At 42.6% G+C, this 19193-nt stretch overlaps 1 protein-coding gene across 2 annotated transcripts in view; it reads right to left on the reverse strand.

Annotated features, from left to right (window-relative positions):
* Nucleotides 1-1232: 1232 nt before the first annotated feature.
* The window catches only part of FBXL15 (F-box and leucine rich repeat protein 15), a 43882-nt gene continuing 25921 nt past the window's right edge, over nt 1233-19193 (reverse strand). For both annotated transcript variants that reach the window (XM_044298139.1, XM_044298138.1), the window contains exons 4-5: nt 6794-7296; nt 1233-1928 (exon numbers count right to left, since the gene is read on the reverse strand). In XM_044298139.1, the coding sequence (XP_044154074.1) occupies nt 1739-1928; nt 6794-7296 (693 nt within the window). In that variant the 3' untranslated portion in view covers nt 1233-1738. The remainder of the gene's footprint in view (nt 1929-6793; nt 7297-19193) is intronic.

The raw sequence follows: 19193 nt of genomic DNA on the forward strand, positions 1-19193 counted from the left end.
TTCCAGATTGCTACTCAATGCTGCCTGTCACCACAACCAGACCTCCAATGCTGCCTGCCACTACGACCAGACCTCCCAGTTCAATTGTTAGCATGTTGAGTTTTGTATGCCCTACTGCTCTGGTCTGAGTGGCAGATATGGAGCTCCAAAAAAGGTTGTCTTTTTTCAGTGTATGATGTCGGACAAATTTAAAATTGTCTAAATTTGTTATTTATGCATGGAAGACAGGGCTCATTTAGACGACCATATCTGTTTTGTGGTCTGCAAATTGTTGATCCGCAAAACACGGACATCGGCCGTGTGCGTTCTGCATTATACTGAAAGGCCAGCCCTATGATATAAATGCCTCTTGTTCCACGGAATGGAAGTAATGGTTTCCCTGCATAAATAGCAACCTCTTAATGTTATGTGTGACGAATACCACACCTGGTACCGTTATGTGGTTTCTATGGGGAGATATGGATATCATTCTTTCCCTGGCATGCCCCCATCAAATAAACATTGTGGCCACCAGGACACAAATATGTATCCGGTTTGCGCATGCGATGGCCAGGCGATTCATAATTCCTTATGAAATGTAGGTGCCAACATGTCTGGAAGGTATCCTTGATCCTGGCAACGGCTGATACCTCCTGCTGGGGGGTTTTCCTGCAGGATTTAGCGTGCCTCCAAACTGGTGGATTGAGGGTGTGACCTTCTCCACCTGGGGCCTCCTTGAAGCCTGGACCCCTGGGGCTTTCTTCCTTGCCAGCTGACACTTAGATGGGGAACCTATTTTGCATGTACACTGATTAACATGACAAGAGGTGAAGCAAATGACAATCAGGGCTGGGGCTTTGAAGCAGGGCCCTCCTGTGGAGTTCACTACCTCTGCTATCTGTCAGCAAATGGGGGGGGGGGTGAGGACATGGCTGACAGTAAATATAAATCCATATTCCTCACATTATTTATGCCTACATAATAATTATTTTTATTACTCCAACTTTTGTACTGCTCAAAAATACTACAAGGAGTTTTTTTTACACTTCCAGGAAAAAAACGTAGTGCAACATCTGGGCATGTGTTTTTGTCCATCTGAGGTTGTAGTTACCTAATTTTAAGACCTTCTACGGACCAGGATGTCTTGATTAAAAATAAAATGCATAGAATTTAAAGAGGGTATACTTTGTTTTTCTCATGTCTGGATATAAAGAATTAGTTAAAATGCAAACAAAAGACATATAGGCTTCATGTAATTCTTTCATTTTATTAACTTTTTTTAACGTTATCATTTAACCCAATATCTTCACCAAACTGTATCCATATTCATAATGTATTCTGATAGTCTAGTCAGGAGCTGAACCACGCTTCACTGGCTGCATGAAGTTAGCTGGAGTGAATGATACTGTGTAAATATGTCTTTTCTTGCTCTGCAGTAATAAATAAAGCCATCCGTGGTGTCACCGGAGGGGCAGTATGCTGTTCCTTGTTTTTTAAAAGGTCAACAAATCAAAGATCTTGATGTGCTAATAATCACTATCAACCTACTGTTGAGTTATGGGAGTAAATCTCACTTGCCTCCAGCCACAAAGTAATGTTCTCCGACCTCATTGCACCTTTTAAAATGTTTACTGCTGCTGTAAAGTCTGGCTGCAGACTGTGTGCCGGGGTGGTAGTGTTATGGGTTATGTCTTCTGGGTTTCGGGGTTTTGGCAGTGGTGGTAATGAGATAATGAGTGGCCTTGCTCTGAAAATATTCCTAAATTTGAAGATTAATAAATGGTGCAAATCCAACAACGTCCTGCAAGAGAACCAATGCTCTTTGTAAGGGAGGCTCCACGTCCAAGGTAACGTCCCTCTTCCTCAGGATTCCTAGGCTAGATTCTGTCACGTTATGGCAGTGCTTTACTTTGAGGGATTTTAGCTTGGCACAGTACTCAGCAAGAGTCCTGCAGAAGACAAAATAAATAAAAATTTTGCTTTAATCAAACTGAAGATACTGGAAATAATTTGTGCAAAACCTAGTGAAAACGCTGGGCAGTAAGGATATGCTGACATCTGGCAGAGACATTTTTGGACTGTCCCACACATCTGAATGGGGTTTGTAGACCTGTACACCTACCCCACTCAGACGTAAGAAATAGGTTTTTAGTTCCAGAAATTTGTGTGACAAATCTTCTGTGGATGAGCTTATATAGTATATAGTGCTGGTATGGGTTTACTGAAATCACTCTTGTTACAGGCACCAAGTAACCGGCCACAATTGGCGTAAATGCTGCAGATTTTCCACAGCGAATTGCATACTGGAAAATCCCAAAAGTTTAAGTAGAAGCAGTTGGTTGAGGTTTTAAAAACTGTTGAAAAATCAAATCTGCACGTAACTTGACACACACCATGTGGGTTTTAATCTGTGGAATGTCAATTTATGCTCCAGATTTCACTCTTTGCAAGACAATCTGTGGCCAATCACATAATTTACATACCAAAATCTGAACAATTTGGTGCAGATTTGCCCCTGTGGAATATCTGCAGTGGATCCCACCATGTGTGGCCATACCCCTTACAGTTACTATGTTATGGGGTTTAATGGACAACCACTGGTCATTTGTAATTTTAAATTGGTTCTCTGTGTTTTTGTACGATTTTATGCCATGAGTAAGGTTGGACCTGAAACGCGTAGGGGTTCGTGTCCATGTCTTGTCCCTATTTGGTTTTAAAGTCAATAAAGTTTATACGTTCTTTTGTTGGATGCTGGTGTTTTTCCATTGATTTCCACTGTCTTGGGCATGTACTGTAGACTCTGAAGTCAAGGAGGTCGTCCTATCAGTAATGACAGCCTTCCCTCTTATGTATACAGATAGTTGTCAATCACTTATAGGACCGCCTCCTTGATTTCAAAGCCCCAAATGAGACAGAATATAAATGAATGAAATACAAGTTTTACTGAATCTTTTCCCACAAAACTATAATCGATCTGCTCAGCTCCTCCTGCTCTATAACATGCTACCTGCAGATTATACTGTATTTTTGTGGTAAGTGCCCATCTGGCCTGAATCCCATTAGAAATCTGTGGCAACCTGCCCCAATTTATCTATTCTGTGTGATTATAGCACATTTTTTTGCACACTGAAATCCATATCAAAAACACATTTTCAACATATTTTCTATTGTTTTCATGTTTTATTTCCCCAAAAATTCCCCCCAAAACAGCTTCATTGATGTGTTTTTTTATACTTTTATACCATATAGGTCTGCCTTCTGAAATAATGTAAATTTTTACCATACATCCAGCTGCTACCTTAGTGTTCTGTAACTCATTGTCATATGCCGCCTTCTAGTCGTTTCTCTGATGAATGATGCTCTTTCCACCCCTGAATTTATGGAGGGGGGGTGGAGACTGATCTAGATGGCTGGATATTGTTTCATTCTTCTTCATAGCCTGCCATCTATAGAAATATCTTGACACTCTTTAGTAGTAGGAAGCTCTGTCTTTGTGGCAAGCCCAGGATGTTTTTTAGTTTTTTTAAATTATAACAAATATCATTGGAAAATATAAGAAAGTTGTAATTCCCAAGTGATGGAAACTGAACACCGTATTACAGTTCCCCAGCTCTAAATAAGTGATCACTGTGAATGTATAAAATATTAATAGATATTCTCCTGGAGAGGAACACCGGATTCAAAACCCACGCTCCTTGTGATTAAATATTTAATGGTTTTCCAAAAATGCATTGTAATCAAATGCAGAAGAACGGATTTGCCTCCAGCTGTGTCACTGGGTAGGAATCGTATAGTGGGTTATAGTAAGAATCAAATCACTTAAAAGGTGTTACAAGGTAATTCTATATTTTTAAACAGGATGCATTTGGCTTATTGGTCCATGCTGTTACCTATATTAGGCCTCATGCACATGACCGTATATATTTTACAGTCTGCAAACTATGGATTGGCAAAATACAGATACTGCCCATGTGCCATCGATATTCTTTTTGCAGACAAATTGACTTCAATGGGTCCACGGTCCGCATTTTTGCCAACCAGAATAGGATATGTTCTTTCCTTGCAGAAGGGACTTCCGGATGTGGACAGCACACAAATGACAATATTGTATTGTTAGGCTACTTTCACATTAGCGGCAGCCTTCCCTGGCAGGCTGTTCCGGCGGGTGAAAAGCCTGCCGGATCCGTGCTGCTGCTAGTACACACATGCCGCCGGAAGTCCGCCGGAAGCTCATTAATACAGGACAGGAGGTCCAGGGAGCGCACTGCATTTTTTTCTGGAAGAGTAAGGCCTCTTTCAGACGGGCGTTGGAGTAAAAGGTGCGGATGCTTTGCGGGAACATGCACAATTTTTCTGCGCGAGTGCAAAACATTGTAATGCGTTTTGCATGCACAGAAGTTCGGGCTTGGGATCGGTATTCTGTAGATTGTATTATTTTCCCTTATAAGGGAAAATATTAGCATTCTGAATACAGAATGCATAGTACAATAGCGCTGAAGGGGTTAAAAAAAAAATTAAACTCACCTAAATCCACTTGCTCGTGCAGCCCGGCATCTCTTCTGTCTGTCTTCTGTGCTGTGTGCAGGAAAAGGACCTGTGGTGACGTCACTCCGATCATCACATGATTTATCAACCATGGTAAAAGATCATGTGATGACCAGAGTGACGTCACCACAGGTCCTATTACTGCACACAGCTAGATGAAGACAGAAGGAGATGCCGGGCTGCATGAGCAAGTGGACTAAGGTGAGTTACATTTTTTTTAGTTTTTTTAACCCCTCCAGCGCTATTGTTCTATGCATTCTGTATTCAGAATGCTATTATTTTCCCTTATAACCATGTTATAAGGAAAATAATAATGATCGGGTCTCCATCCCGATCGTCTCCTAGCAACCGTGCGTGAAAATCGCACCACATCCGCACTTGCTTGCGGATGCTTGCGATTTTCACGCAGCCCCATTCACTTCTATGGGGCCTGCGTTGCGTGCAAAACGCACAATATAGAGCATGCTGCGATTTTCACGCAACGCACAAGTGATGCGTGAAAATCACTGCTCATGTGCACAGCCCCATAGAAGTGAATGGGTCTGGATTCAGTGCGGGTGCAATGCGTTCACGTCACGCATTGCACCCGCGCGGAAGTCTCGCCCATGTGAAAGGTGTCTAAAAATACCCCTTGCAGCCAAGGAAGGGTACAAAATCAGCAGCTCGTTGGCTATTTTTTTTTTTTCTGGCTATAACTTTTTTCTGTCAATGTTGCCATATGAGAGCTTATTTATTGTGGGTTTATTTGCATTTTTTAGTGACGCCATTTTGAGATACATATAACTTCCACCTTTTTTTTTTTTTTACAACTTTTGAGCAATAATAGCGCATCTCATTATGCCGCCGCGTTCCAAGAGCCAGAAGTCATTCATTTTTGTGCTGATGTAGCCACATAGAACTTTTGGGAGGCGAGAAATAGTTTTCATTGGTTCCATTTTTAGGCTACATAGAACTTGTTAACATTTATTTTTTGTGGTGTGGTGAATAGGAAAAAACTATTTAGTATTTTTTGTGTTGTTCACGGGGCGGTATAAAGAACAACTTATATTTATTACACAGGTTTCTGCAAGTGGTATGATAACGTGTGCATGTGTTTTTTACCACTTTCACCAAAAAAAATTGTAGAATTTTTTTAACTTTAGCAAAATTGTCTTTATGATGCACTGGTACACCTCATATTGTCTATTGCAGGGGTAGGCAACCTCCGGCACTCCAGCTGTTGTGAAACTACAACTCCCAGCATGCATACTTGTTCTGCTCTTCTAAGAACTCTCATAGAAATGAATGGAGCATGCTGGGAATTGTAGTTTCACAACAGCTGGGTGCCAAAGGTTGCTGATCCCTGGTCTATTGTGTTCGGAGTATGTAATCGCTTGCGCTGAGCTGGCATTACCTACTGCTCCCTGGTCCTTGTCTCTGGGTGCCAGCACTGCCCTATGTCCTGTACAGCTTCAGGATGTAGGGCTTGTAGGTGCACATTATAACCTGACGTTGTGAAATGTCTGGATGCAGTGCAGCGCTGTTGCCACGAAACAGTGCTGCGCTGCATGAAGAGCTAGTGGTGGTATAGTGGTGTCACCCGGAAGAGGAGAGTTACTTTTTTTTTTTGTCTGCTCTGAGGTCTGCATTTAGAGGACAAAAGTGGATGGGTGGGGGTTACAGGGGCGGCAGCAGTCTGATTTGGGGTCTGTATAAATTTTGGCTATGATCTGGGGAATGTATGAATTTGGGGTGTAATCTGGGGTCTGCATAAGTGTGACGTTTGATTTGAAGGTCTGTATAAATTTGGGGTTTTATCTGGGGTCTATATGAATTTGGGTGCTGATCTGGGGTGTAATATGAGGTTTGTATAAATTTGAGGTATCTTTGGGGTCTGATCAGGTGTTTGTATAAATCTGTGTGCTGATTTGGGGGTCTGTATTCATTTTAATTAGTTATTGCTTTGTGGTGCTAAACTCAAACCTCTTAGATTATGCTGGAGAGATCCGAGAGAACCTCTATCACGCATGTTGTCTATTGGACGTATCTTCATCCATTTGGAGTTTGACTGAATTTAGCGTTTTGTGAATTTTTGCCTGGTCAGTTCCTATTAAGACTGAACCTTCTGTCAGATGTATACACTGAGGGGCAGTTGACATATATGCCAGAAGTTCTCCTGCTGTATAATGCAAACACAAGGTGAGCAGGTTGCTGTACTGCATTATGTACATCAATGTCACAACAGCTTTTGGTGGATATTGTGTAAATATACTAGATAATGCACATTTACCTAATGGATTCATTCTTGACACGCAGACATCCTGTCAAGTCAAGGTCCTCTAAGTCACGGCAGTTTTTAGCAGTCTCTTCCACAGCAACATCACTAATATTTGCATTAACTGCTAGCGAGAGAGATTTAATTTGCTTGCTTTTCTGCACCAAGTAACATATTGCGTCATCCTTTAGCTGGCGACAGGCAGTCAGCTCAACAGCCTCCAAATGTTTACAGTGATCTGCCAGGCTGCGGAGGGAAAGGCAGTCCACCCATTCACAATGACCCAGGCAGATGTTCCTTAAGTGGGGACAGCTGAGCGAGATGGCCACCAAGGAATGACGGCTCAACTGGACACAGCTGTTCAGATTGATATGAAGGAGATGGTGGTTCTGCCCAATGACTGGAAGTAACTCCTTATCCGTTAACCAGTCAGAACAACTTCGTAGGTCAAGTCTCTGTAATACTGAATTGTGTCTGAGCATGTTGGAAAAAGCACTTTTGGGTAACTGTGATCCGAGCTGTCAGAAAAAGAGTAAATGAGAAGATCAGACATAAAACAGCATAATAAAATCTCACTATTACATACATGTCTTGCAGCCCAAATTTTACCTGTGCTCTTATGAGGCTGAAATATTGATTCTTCCCGTGACCTTTTTCCTAAAGAGAATCAATCCTCCTTAGGAATTGTCATAATCCACATAATGTATCTGTATAAAAAATACTCTGCTTGATTCCGGGATATTCAGGAGAGGGATCAATACTTTATACAGAGATTAGGGCGAGTCATGATGTGGTCATGCTCTGTAGGAATCAGACAGCAGCCGATCAGCTGTTTTAGAAGGCAGCGACGCTGGCAGTAGCACCGTGGCCTTCTCACTGTTTACTGCACGCCCAGTGACGTCACCACTAGTATCAATGGCCTGGGCGGGGCTAAGCTCCATTCAAGTGAACAGAGCTTAGCCCCGCCCAGGCCATTGATACTAGTCGTCACATCACTGGGCCTGCGGTAAACAGCGAGAAGGCCACGGCGCTACTGCCAGCACCGCTGCCTTCTCAAACAGCTGATCGGCAGGGGTCCCGGGTATCGGACCCCCGCCGGTCAGATGCTAATGATCTAGCCAGAGGATGGCTAAGGGGTGGCCAACCTGTGGCTCTTGAGCCGCATGCGGCTCTTTGCTTCTTCAAGTGCGGCTCTAGCTGTGGAGCCGGGAAGCAGTCAGGCGGCTCACACTCCACCCCACTTTGCAGCTCCAGCTCACTCTCCACTACGTCCTGATGCACACAGTGTGAGAATGTGGTACATGGAGACACGCACTATGACCTGCTCATTCGGTCACAGTGGAGAGCGTGTCAGACCTGCAGAGTAGGAGGTGCCCAAGCAGGAACCCAGTGCCTGATCAGGAGAGGGAAGAGATTTTTTTTTTATTATAGAACTGAGCATGGGGGTCTGATCTAAGCATGGGAGGTTCTGAATCTGAGCATGGGGGGGGGGGGTCCTGATCTGCGCAATAGGGTCTTGGGGGGGGGGGGGGGGTCTGAGCATGGGGGTTCAGATTTGAGCATGGGGTGCAGATCTGAGCATGGGGGGGGGTCTTGTTTGAGCATGGGTTGGTCAGGTCTGAGCATGGAGGGTCAAGATCTGAGAAGGGGGAAATCTGAGCATGGGGGAGAAATCTGAGTACTGAGGGTCTGATTTGTGTTCTCTGATCCGAGCATTGGGGGTCTGATGAGGTTTGGGGATCTTATTTAGGAGTCTGATCTGAGGTCTGATGAAAAATATATTTTTTCTTTTTTTATCTGCTAATCAAAAATAAGAAAAAAATATTTTTATCAGACCTCAGATCAGATGAAAAATATATATTTTTTTCTCTTATTTTTCTTTGTTAAAATCTAGGTGCATCTTGTAGAGCAAAAAATATGATGACTCGTGTGTAAATGTATAGCTTGTGGCTCTTGGTAATCATACAGGGTTTTTTTTGGGCTCTTTGTGTCTGTAAGGTTGGCCACCCCTGGGATAGCTCATCAGCTTAAAAAAACTGCAGAACCCTTTTAAAGCACTTGACCACTTTATCACATATTTTGAAAAGTGCTTTAAACAGCCCTACAAGTACTCTTATGACAATATTATCAAATCTGCTCCAAGTCCTGATATCAGTCCTGTCCCCTTGTTTCAGTACAGACTCTTCAATAGGAAACAGGACCACACCCAGCCATCTTCAGCCACTACCGAATAGCATTGCGTACAATATTGGAATTCAGCGCAGTGTTACTCAGTGGGGACTGCAAATGGATGGGTCTAGTCACCTGCCCCTTCATTAATGGCCATATTTCGGATGGAAGTTCTGTACAGTAATTGTAAGTGATCAAAGTTATGCTATCAGGAGATCGGGGCAGATTTTATATTATCATATAAGTTACCAGTAGCGTATATATTTTTTTTTTTACTTTTTTTATTGAAGTATAAACAAAAAAAGGTATGGCAGTGGTACATACAGCAGGAGTGGCAGGTAAATGCACGTCATGTAGAGGAATTGAAACTTGCAATACAATGCTTATACAAAGTGCCAGACATTATTGTGAATCCGTTATATTCGCACATGTCCCGCGTATAAATAAAGCCATAATCAAGTGTAACAGAAATGTGCATAAGGCGTGTCATACATCATTGTAGATTTAACATAACTGAATGCATGTGTCTGCAATGAGGAAGTGTCAGAGACTAAGTATACCACGCTCCCCACAACTTCCAGAATTTCTGTGGGCATTTTCTGTTTTTGTATACTACATTTTCAAAGGGGATAATTTAGTTCACCTGGGATCTCCATTGTCCTACAGTGGGAAGTTGGTCTACCATCCATCTAGCTTTGCTCGCCAGGAATAGGGTTACCCTCAAAAATATCCTATTATGATGGGGCTATGTCTCTTCCTCTAGTATTCGCAGCAGGTACACTTGGGATTATAGAGGACTGGATTAGGGATCATAGTAGATAAGGTATTAGTAACTTCCTGCCAGAAGGATTTAATATAACTACATTTCCACATCATATGCCCGAAGTCGGCGTCTACCTGTTTACATCTATGACACATAGTGTGTGGTATTCTTATGCAATCTTGTGGGGCTCAAGTAACATCTATATAGAATAAATAATTGTATTAGCCTATTATTAGTGGAGGGTGAGACTTTTAATGGAGACTCCAATGCCTCTTGCCAGTCCTCCACAGATAGATAAGGGATAAACGTCCTCCATTTAGATTCAACAGTCAATGGATTTAAAGCCATTTAGTTACACAGTAGGTGGGAATATAAAACAGATATGATTCCCATTGGTCCTTGTGTGTTAAGAATCCCTATCTGGGGGTATGTCGATATAGACCGTTAACAATCATGAAACATAGAACCCGATTTACATATAAATCTTTCAAAATAAGTATTGGAGGGTACAAGGGCAGATTGGGAACCTAAAGTGGCCCTGGAAAAAACTAAAAGTGGACCCATGTTGTAGGCGGGACTAAATACATAGAAGACAGGGCAACATAAGTAGGCAGGGCCAACAGAAGTAGACAGAGCCTGCAATACTATAGTGCAGCACAAAGTACCGCCGCAGCAGAATCGAATACCATAGTGCAGCACAAAATACTGCCGCCCTCTCCACAGTATTCAACTGTATCATCGTCCTGAGGATGGTAATACAGTTGAGCTCAGGAGGGCAACATCAGCCGATGAGCATCAGATCATTATATACCTGGCCTGCAGCCATCAGGAGAGCTCGGGTGGCCCTCTGGGCATCGACCCACCGGGAAATTTTCCTGTAGGGTCTACGGCCAATCCGCCCCTGGTAGGGTATGTGAAGCAAGTTTATACCTGGCTGCCCCCCATACAAAGGAAGTCACCAAGGAGTGTAAGCGATCAAAGAAACTGTGTGGTATACACATACATGCATATTCCAGTAGGTAGAGACCTTTAGATAGTAAGATCATTTTAATAAGGTTAAGCCTACCCATTATAGAGTTATAGGGGAAGAGTTTTCAAGATCTGAACTTGAAAAAGGATTCCATGGGGGCAAAGTTTTTAGTAAAGGGCATAAGTGGGTCTTTAGTGATTATGATACCAAGTTACTTGAAATGATCTACCACAGGAAGGTTGTGATATACTGATGGCCAGGTAGTTGTCCAAAGTGACATGAAGGCTGATTTGGACCAGTTTATGCCGAGACTGGAGAAGTGCCTGAAGCGGTCAATAAGATCTATCGCCCGTGGTAAAATTGTCTCCACGTCATCCATAAACAGTATCAAGTCATCGGCATATACAGTGCCTTGCAAACGTATTCACCCCCCTTGACTTTTTTTTGTATTTTGTTACATTACAGCCTTAAGTTCAATGTTTTGTTAATCTAAATTTTATGTGATGCATCAGAACAGTCTAAGTTGGTGAAGTGAAATGAGAAAAATATATAAATAAAACTATTGTTTAGAAATAGAAAACAGAAAATTGGCATGTGCACCCTTTGTTAGGAAGCCCATAAAAAGCTCTGGTGCAACCAATTACCTACAGAAGTCACATAATTAGTGAAATAATGTCCACCTGTGTGCAATCTAAGTGTCACATGATCTGTCATTACATATACACACCTTTTTTTTTTAGAAAGGCCCCAGATGCTGCAACACCTAAGCAAAAGGCATCACTAACCAAACACTGCCATGAAGACCAAGGAACTCTCCAAACAAGTAAGGTACAATGTTGTTGAGAAGTACAAGTCATGGTTAGGTTATACAAAAATATCCAAATCTTTGATGATCCCCAGGAGCCCCATCAAATCTATCATAACCAAAAATGGAAAGAACATGGCACAACAGTAAACCTGCAAAGAGACGGCCACCCACCAAAACTGATGGACCGGGAAGGAGGGCATTAATCAGAGAAGCAGCACAGAGACCTAAGGTAACCCTGGAGGAGCTGCAGAGTTCCACAGCAGAGACTGGAGTATCTGTACATACAGTCAGACTCATACATATTGGGACATCGACAATTCTAACATTTTGGGCTCTATACACCACCACAATGGATTTGAAATGAAACAAACTAGATGTGCTTTAAGTGCAGACTGTCAGCTTTAATTTGAGGATATTTACATCCAAATCAGATGACCAGTTTGCATATGTGCCTCCCACTTGTTAAGGGACCAAAGGTAATGGGACAGTTGGCTTCTCAGCTGTTCCATGGCCAGGTGTGTGTTATTCCCTCATTGTCCTAATTATAATGAGCAGATAAAAGGTCCAGAGTTCATTTCAAGTGTGCATTTGGAATCTGTTGCGGTCAACTCTCAAGATGAGATCCAAAGAGCTGTCACTATCAGTGAAGCAAGCCATCATTAGGCTGAAAAAAACAAAACAAACCCATCAGAGAGATAGCAAAAACATTAGGTGTGGCCAAAACAACTGTTTGGAACATTCTTAAAAAGAAGGAACGCACCGGTGAGCTCAGCAACACCATAAGACCCGGAAGACCACGGAAAACAACGGTGGTGGATCACTACAGAATTCTTTCCCTGGTGAAGAAAACACCCTTCACAACAATTGGCCAGATCAAGAACACTCTCCAGGAGGTAGGTGTATGAATGTCAAAGTCAACAATCAAGAGAAGACTTCACCAGAGTGAATACAGAGTGTTCCTCACAAGATGTAAATCATTGGTGAGCCTCAAAAACAGGAAGGCCAGATTAGAGTTTGCCAAACAACATCTAAAAAAGCCTTCACAGTTCTGGAACAACATCCTATGGCCAGATGAGACCAAAATCAACTTGTACCAGAGTGATGGGAAGAGAAGAGTATGGAGAAGGAAAGGAACTGCTCATGATCCTAAGCATACCACCTCATCAGTGAAGCATGGTGGTGGTAGTGTCATGGCGTGGGCAAGTATGGCTGCCAATGGAACTGGTTCTCTTGTATTTATTGATGATGTGACTGCTGACAAAAGCAGCAGGATGATTTCTGAAGTGTTTCGGGCAATATTATCTGCTCATATTCAGCCAAATGCTTCAGAACTAATTGGACGGCACTTCACATGGAAGATGGACAATGACTCAAAGCATACTGCAAAAGCAACCAAAGAGTTTTTTAAGGGAAAAAAATGGAATGTTATGCAATGGTCAAGTCAATCACCTGACCTGAATCCTATTAAGCATGCATTTCACTTGCTGAAGACAAAACTGAAGGGAAAATGCCCCATGAACAAGCAGGAACTGAAGACAGTTGCAGTAGAGGCCTGGGATAAAACCCAGCGTCTGGTGATGTCTATGCGTTCCAGACTTCAGGCTGTAATTGACTGCAAAGGATTTGCAACCAAGTATTAAAAAGTGAAAGTTTGATTTATGATTATTATTATTCTGTCCCATTACTTTTGGCCCCTTAACGAGTGGGAGGCACATATGCAAATTGTTGTAATTCTTACACCGTTCACCTGATTTGGATGCAAATACGCTCAAATTAAAGCTGACAGTCTTCAGTTAAAGCACATCTTGTTTGTTTTATTTTAAATCCATTGTGGTGGTGTATATAGCCAAAAATGTTAGAATTGTGTCGATGTCCCAATATTTATGGACCTGGCTGTAGGACGACAATAAGCCGTACGCTCCATAGAGTTGGGCTTTATGGCAGAGTGGCCAGAAGAAAACCATTACTTTCAGCAAAAAACAAAAACGTTGTGAGTTTGCGAAAAGGCATGTGGGAGACTCCCAAAATGTATGGAGGAAGGTGCTCTGGTCTGATGAGACTAAAATTGAACTTTTCGGCCATTAAAGAAAACGCTATGTCTGGCGCAAACCCAACACATCACATCACCCAAAGAACACCATCCCGATAGTGAAACATGGTGGTGGCAGCATCATGCTGTGGGGATGTTTTTCAGCAGCCGAGACTAGGAAACTGGTCAGAGTTGAGGGAGAGATAGATGGTGCTAAATACAGGGATATTCTTGAGCAAAACCTGTACCACTCTGATTTGAGGCTAAGGCGGAGGTTCACCTTCCAGCAGGACAATGACCCCCAACACCCTGCTAAAGCAACACTTGAGTGGTTTAAGGGGAAACATGTAAATGTGTTGGAATGGCCTAGTCAAAGCCCAGATCTCAATCCAATAGAAAATCTGTGGTCAAACTTAAAGATTGCTGTTCACAAGCGCAAACCATCCAACTTGAAGGAGCTGGAGCAGTTTTACAAGGAGCAATGGGCAAAAATCCCAGGTAAGATGTGGCAAGCTCATAGAGACTTATCCAAAGCAACTTGAAGCCGTGATTGCCGCAAAAGGTGGCTCTACAAAGTATTGACTTTAGGGGGGTGAATAGTTATGCACATTGACTTTTTCTGTTATTTTGTCCTATTTGTTGTTTGCTTCACAATAAATAAAAAAAATAATCAAAGTTGTGGGCATGTTCTGTAAATTAAATTATGCAAAACCTCAAACAATCCATGTTAATTCCAGGTTGTGTTATTAAATGAAAATTCTCCTTGCGTTCCACTGTGGAACGCGGAAGCTTTGAGTCTTTTATACATCTTATTTTATTTTCCCCTCTTCATTATTGTATATAGCTATGGTATTTATACCTACCCATTAGTGGGTCACCTGTTTTCAATGATTCTTTAATTTTCCCAAATGTATTTGATGCCACAACACTGCCACTGTGCGTCCCACTAGTGGAACGCAGGTCCGGCCTCCAACACCACGTGACCGAAAGTCAAGATTGAATGTGCTTTTGCAGGCCCTGGAGCCGCTCAAGTAGGTGGGGGCTCAGCCAACAATGTGGCCCGACTGCCATATCTATTGTATAGATTGTACCCAATCATTATTTGTGTGTTTATCTGTTGGTTTCTGAATAATGGAGTAGGATCGATTGGGTGTGCGTTCCGCGGGTGGAACGCACGTCCGGGTCACGTGACTGGGAGTGGGCGGTCCACCACGTGGGACGCTCTCCTTAATGTGACCAGCTATAAATTGTTGATAATCACTTGTTTACCTGTATTGCAATATGCTCCTAAGGAAGGGGTTTTTATTTTGCCCCGAAACGTGTTGAGCTGACTACAATAAAAGTTACCTGTGCTACGTCTGAAGTCCATCGGGTTATCAATCAATAGGACGACAGGGGAACTAACATTCTACAGGAGTTCTCGGTGAAGGGGGGTTTGGCGTGTAGTGTCTTGAGTTTATCTTGTTCTCCCCTTCCCCCCGTTGAAGTGAGTAACACACATGATTGTGTGCATATTTTACTGAGTAATATAGTAATTGATCTGTACTCACTTTTAGTATTGTTTTAACTATATTTCTAAATGTAAAAACTTTTAATCTTTCACCTTTACCACTTTAATTGGCTTCACACCATATGGCCTCCTTTCTCGTTATCTTTAGGATGGCCCTGTAGACCTTGATTAGCCACATTTATTGGTTATTTATTTCTTATTTTCTTTTCAACACTTGGCGCTCCACTGGCATTTTTTCCCCCGTGCATCTATCATTTGTTGCGTACGGTTGAACCTTGGTTTTACTGGGTGTGAGCAGCCTTGAATTTTCTTTGGTTTTGGCAACTGGCATCCCTTGGCGCCCTATTTTCTTCTTCCCACCATCCTATATCTCTCACCCTATTCCCCCCCGTCTTGTCCAGCTATCTTGTTCACTCAGCTGTGGGTATTTAACTTCCTGCAGATAGCTAGTCAATTCAGGGTGGGTGTATTGTATCACTAAGCTATATAGGTCTTGGTAAAACTCTTGGAATCTAGCCATTATACCTCCGTATGCCTCCACTAGGGTACCCTCTGCAGTGTGTATGTGCAACACTGATGGGGCTGTTGTATTGCTATGTACCACATGGCCAGTATTTTACCTGCCTGGTTGCCCAATTCATATGATTGCTGTTTAAGGATAAAAAGCTTGCGGTCACTTCTCTCCCTAAGGTGTATCAGGTACTGCCACCCCTTCTGCATCCACTCCATCCTGTTGTCCTCCGTGTGGTTAGAAGTATACCATTCCTCTGCCTCTTTACATTGGCAACCCAGTTCCTCCTCCTTACGTTGCATATCTTTCTTAATATAAGATATGGAGGACTTAAGGCAGCAGCGCATATAAGCTTTCAACGTGTCCCAGAGCAACAGGTCATCCGTAGTACTATCATGTACCTCCAGGAACATATTGAGTCGGTCTGGGATACGATCGTTAACTGTCATAAGGGATATCCAGAAGGGATGGATGCGAAGTTTAGCTACAGATCTTGTGGTATCAGGTAGCTTCAACCTCACCACTAGGGGTGCATGACCTGATACATCTGTGGACCATATTGAATATCCACAAGGTCTAAGTATGTGGGGGCTGTGCCGAGCATATAATCAATCCTAGACAAAGCTCCCTGTGATGGGGTGAAGCAAGGAGACTTGGGTGTCGTTCCCACCATAGGTCTACCCAGCCCATCTCAGTGACTAGTCTGGATAACGCAGTGGGTGAAGACTGCCGCACAGGTCCATTTACAACACTTTAGGAAAACCTTCGACATCCATACTACACTGGTACAGTTAATAGTTATTCACATCAGAGTGGGTCTTTGTATACGCTGATGTTCCACCAGCCAGTAATAACCTAGTAATCCATAAGCACATGTATGTATGTATACATGAGATCCACCACACTGCAAATAGAAACATCCAGTTTCAGTTCATATTTATTGCCCATTTATCATGAAATGTATAATAAAATATATTGCACTAAGCAGTAACTATTGATTAGTCTCATGGACAATTTCAGATTCTCCAGTGCCTTGTTTGAAATAGGATTTCTCTATTATCTAACCGGCTTTGTCAGCTAGGTCACATCATTTATCAACCAGCCGTGCCACCTACTGCTCAGTACATAAAAGGTCAATGCCCCAGCTCCGATCTCACAGAGAGGTGTCTGTCTCTTGTAACATCTTCACTAATAACTTGTGACTACAAAGATGATGAAAATTAGTCTACATTGGGCATTTCAATTACCTTACTGAATAATTATTGATTGAGAAGAGAGAGAATCCAAGGGAATGATATTGATTGCTTCATATCACGCAATTGATTCTTGAGTGGGAAATAAATTCATCTCAAGATATTATTTCCATATATTATTTCCAAGTCTCCTGTCTCGACTACTGGAGATAGATGACCTTGAGAGAAATTTTGCATACCACAAAATCCAGGCTAGTTTGCATTTCATTTTAAAGAAGACACTATTTTTCATTCATTTCATAAAACTTTCTCTTGTAGTGAAGTTGACGCCCATAGGCAACATTTATTTATTAATTTTGTGTGTGTATATATGTGTATATATATATATATATATATATATACATACATACATACATACAAAATTATGTGTAGAATAAGCTCTGACTATATCTTTATAGTGGCTGAAGCTTAGAACCTTACTGTTGTATGCAGCCACCACTAGAGGGAGCTTAAGAGCTTACTGCATTGGACTCCATAATAACTCGGTATGTAGTAAGCTCCCTCTTGGTGTTGGCTGCATGCAGCCAGTATGCTATGCTTATATTTCTCTCTATGCAAGGGATTAACAATTGGGCTAAGACTGTTACAAAGGCAAGTCCTTCAGTGGAGCGCAGCTTGGGAGACACGTCACCTCTGTGGCAAGTCACTGTCTGCAGGGGCACACGTGACCCATCTCCATTCTGGAAGTTAACAAGCGAGGACCAGTGCACATCGAATACAAAAGTGGGCCGAAGGAGCTAGAACCGTTTGGTGTGGAGCATGTAAGTATGCTTAATTCCACAGGTCCAGCAGGTGAGTGATGACCAAAAAACTAGACTCTGTTTACATGTGCATCAGGAGCTTTATTTATTATACACCTGATTTTAATAAAGCAGAATGGATCCTGACAGAGTCCATCTACTTTATCCTTTTACTGCCAAGCTTAGGTCTGGTTAGAGAAGGGAGGCAGCAAGCGACATCGGGAAGAAAGAGAACAGCAGCTTGTTACTGTCATCTCTCCCCCTGCACAGCCTCCAGTGACCCCAACTTTTGTACATGGCATCACCCCACCTGAGGCTACTTTCACACTAGCGTTCGTCGGTCCGCTCGTGAGCTCCGTTTGAAGGGGCTCACGAGCGGACCCGAACGCAGCCGTCCAGCCCTGATGCAGTCTGAATGGAGCGGATCCGCTCAGACTGCATCAGTCTGGCGGCGTTCAGCCTCCGCTCCGCTCGCCTCCGCACGGACAGGCGGACAGCTGAACGCTGCTTGCAGCGTTCGGGTGTCCGCCTGGCCGTGCGGAGGCGTGCGGATCCGTCCAGACTTACAATGTAAGTCAATGGGGACGGATCCGTTTGAAGATGCCACAATATGGCTCAATCTTCAGGCGGATCCGTCCCCCATTGACTTTACATTGAAAGTCTGGACGGATCCGTACGAGGCTATTTTCACACTTAGCTGTTATATGCTAAAATAATGCAGACGGATCCGTTCTGAATGGAGCCTCCGTCTGCATTATTATGATCGGATCCGTTCAGAACAGATCCGATCGAACGCTAGTGTGAAAGTAGCCTTACCAATCAGGGAAGATATGCTCCATCTGATCATCACATTTGGGGGGACAATGAAAAGATGAACAGCTGTACATTTAATCACTCCCTGAACCTAATCAGGACAATCTTCAACTTGGATGTTTACAGGCATTTTAATTATGGAGATTTTGTGAATACTTAACCCCTTCAGGACAGGGCCATTTTCAAGTTTATTACTCCCATCCTTCCCAGAGCCATAACTTTTAAATTTTTCCATTCACATAGGGCTCATGCACACGACAGTATTTTGCGTTCAGTATACTGGCCGTTTTTTAAGTTCAGTATGCGGTACATATACTGAACCATTCATTTCAATGGTTCAGCAAAAAAAACCGGAAGTGTCTCCATGCGCATTCCGTTTCAGTATTTCCGTACTGTGAAAAGATAGAACATGTCCTATTCTTGTCCGAAAATCACAGTGCTTGGCTCCATTCAAGTCAAAGGGTCCGCACAAAAAACTGAACACATACGGAAATGTATCTGTATGTCTTCCGTATCCGTTCCGTTTTTTGCGGAACCATCTATTGAAAATTTTATGCCCAGCACAATTTTTGCTATGTAATTACTGTATATGGCATACGGAAAAACAGAAAGGAAACACAACGAAAACAAAAAAAACGGAACAACAGAACTGTAAAAAACGGACAGCAAAACACTGAAAAAGCGTTGTGTGCATGAGCCCATAGACGTATGAGGGTTGTTTTTGCGGGACAAGTTGTACTTTCATTTATAGTTGCATAGAATGTAGTGGTAAGCGGGGGGAAAAATAAAAAAATAGCAACAGTTTTAGGGTCCATTCACACGTCCGTTTTTTCTTTCCTGATCTGTTCC

This window comes from Bufo gargarizans, chromosome 6, assembly GCF_014858855.1.
Source record: "Bufo gargarizans isolate SCDJY-AF-19 chromosome 6, ASM1485885v1, whole genome shotgun sequence".
NCBI classification, from domain to species: Eukaryota; Metazoa; Chordata; class Amphibia; order Anura; family Bufonidae; genus Bufo; species Bufo gargarizans.